The sequence below is a fragment of the Equus caballus genome, chromosome 12, assembly GCF_041296265.1.
Source record: "Equus caballus isolate H_3958 breed thoroughbred chromosome 12, TB-T2T, whole genome shotgun sequence".
Classification (NCBI taxonomy): domain Eukaryota; kingdom Metazoa; phylum Chordata; class Mammalia; order Perissodactyla; family Equidae; genus Equus; species Equus caballus.
This window is the reverse complement of record NC_091695.1, coordinates 33,312,287-33,314,300: the sequence shown is the minus strand read 5'-3', so window position 1 is coordinate 33,314,300 and position 2,014 is coordinate 33,312,287. Positions and strand designations below refer to the sequence as shown.

The window sequence follows — 2,014 nt, the reverse complement described above, 5'->3', positions numbered from 1 at the left end:
TGTTTCATAAATGATGGAAAGATTGATATATAAATAAATGATCAATCTACTCCTCATGTAAGCTGATGTTCATGAACCACTAGGACTTAAAGATATTGTGTTTGCATGGCATTGAGTCACCTATTGGTCCATTTTGGCATATTATTTGTGTCAAATTAAGTCTTCTTTTTCCAAAGGCAGTATGAATTTTGTTATAGTGCATTCTTGTGCATGTTATTGTGGGTTAAGGTGATTCTGATAGGATAAATATGTCAAAAATCTCATAATCTGTGACCTCAGCAATACTTTCCCTTCTTTTGCAACCTCTTCAAGGCGTCTTTGATTTCTTTGTTCCTCAGACTATAAATCAAGGGATTCAACATGGGAATCACCACAGTGTAGAAGACTGATGCAAATCTGTCAAAGCTGGAGGAACCGCCAGAGCTGGAACTCAAGTAGACAAAGATACTTGAGGAATAGAAGAGGGTCACTGCTGTCAGGTGAGAAGCACAGGTGCTGAAAGCCTTGGACCTGCCTTTAGCTGAAGTGATCTTCATAATGGAGATGACAATACAGCCATAAGATATCATGATAATTGAGACATTTATTATCCCAAAGATCACTATTAATACCGCAGTCATGAGTTGTACAAAGAAAGTGTCAGTGCAGGACAGGACTAACAGTTGGGGCATGTCACAGAAGAAGTGGTTGATGATATTAGGCCCACAGAATTGGAGCTGAAGCATGGCACACAATTGGGATATAGAACCAGAGAATCCTGCCATATAGGACCCAAGCACCATTTGAACACACAGAGTGGGTGACATGATGGATGAATAGAGAAGTGGGTTACAAATGGCAGCATATCGATCATAAGCCATGGCTGTCATGAGACAAGACTCACTCAGTCCCATGGTTGAAAAGATGAAGTATTGAACAGCACAACCCACAAGGGTGATGGTTTGCTGCTCCTGGAAAAAGTTGGAGAGCATCTTGGGGACTGTGGAGGTCACGTAGCAGATATCAATGAAGGACAGATTATGGAGGAAGAAGTACATGGGTGTGTGGAGATGGAAATCCATCCTTATTAAGATGATGAGACACAGGTTCCAAATCAGAGTCATAATGTACACCAACAGGAATACAACGAAGAGCACTGCTCTGATTCCGGGGAAATCTGAGAATCCCAAGAGGAGGAAATGGGTGATAGCTGTAATATTTCCTCCTTGAGTCATTGGCTTGGTGCTCCTAAAATGAGAAAAGAGTCAAAAGAATGCATTACTGACTCACGTGAAATGACGACATTATAATTCTCACATCTGCCATTTTCTTCCCTTCACTGAGCACTGAAAAATGGAAAACGCTTTACCGTCCTAGAAGAAAGACTACAGTTTCCATCTAAGTGCCAAATAGGACCTTCTCAGTGTTTCAGGTTCCCAATTACCTGATGAGGTCTCAGAAAAATTAAAAGACATATTTTAAAAATATTAAATATTTATTAAATTAAATATTTAATATAGGACCCCAGAACCATCTGAACACACAGAGTGGGTGACATGATGGATGAATAGAGAAGTGGGTTACAAATGGCAGCATATCAATCATAAACCATGGCTGTCATGAGACAAGACTCACTCAGTCCCACGTTTGGAAGGGTGAAGTACTGAACAGCACAACCCACAAGGGTGATAGTTTGCTACTCCTGGAAGAAGTTGGAGAGTATCTTGGGGGCTGTGGAGGTCACGTAGCAGATATCAATGAACGACACATTATGGAGGAAGAAGTACATGGGTATGTGGAGATGAAATATTAAATATTTTTAAAATTTTCTAAAAAGCAATAGAAACTCTATAATTATATGAGAGAGATCATTGTAAAACTGTAAGATTTTATAGGAATTTTGAAAATTCAATACATAACTGCTGCTTAATAATAGTGAGGTAAAACTGGCATCATTCCAGAATAAACTTGAAATAGCTCTTCTCTCCAAGATCTCATCCAGGTAGATTTTTAAAATTTTCTTCTTTTACACATA

The 2,014-nt window shown here is 39.0% G+C and overlaps 1 protein-coding gene across 1 annotated transcript; it reads right to left on the bottom strand.

The window, feature by feature from the left end:
• Window positions 1-275: 275 nt before the first annotated feature.
• LOC138916871 (olfactory receptor 5AN1-like) lies at window positions 276-1,214 on the bottom strand. The gene has a single exon (XM_070230476.1). The coding sequence runs from the start codon at window positions 1,212-1,214 to the stop codon at window positions 276-278; it is 939 nt and encodes a 312-aa protein (XP_070086577.1).
• Window positions 1,215-2,014: the final 800 nt, after the last annotated feature.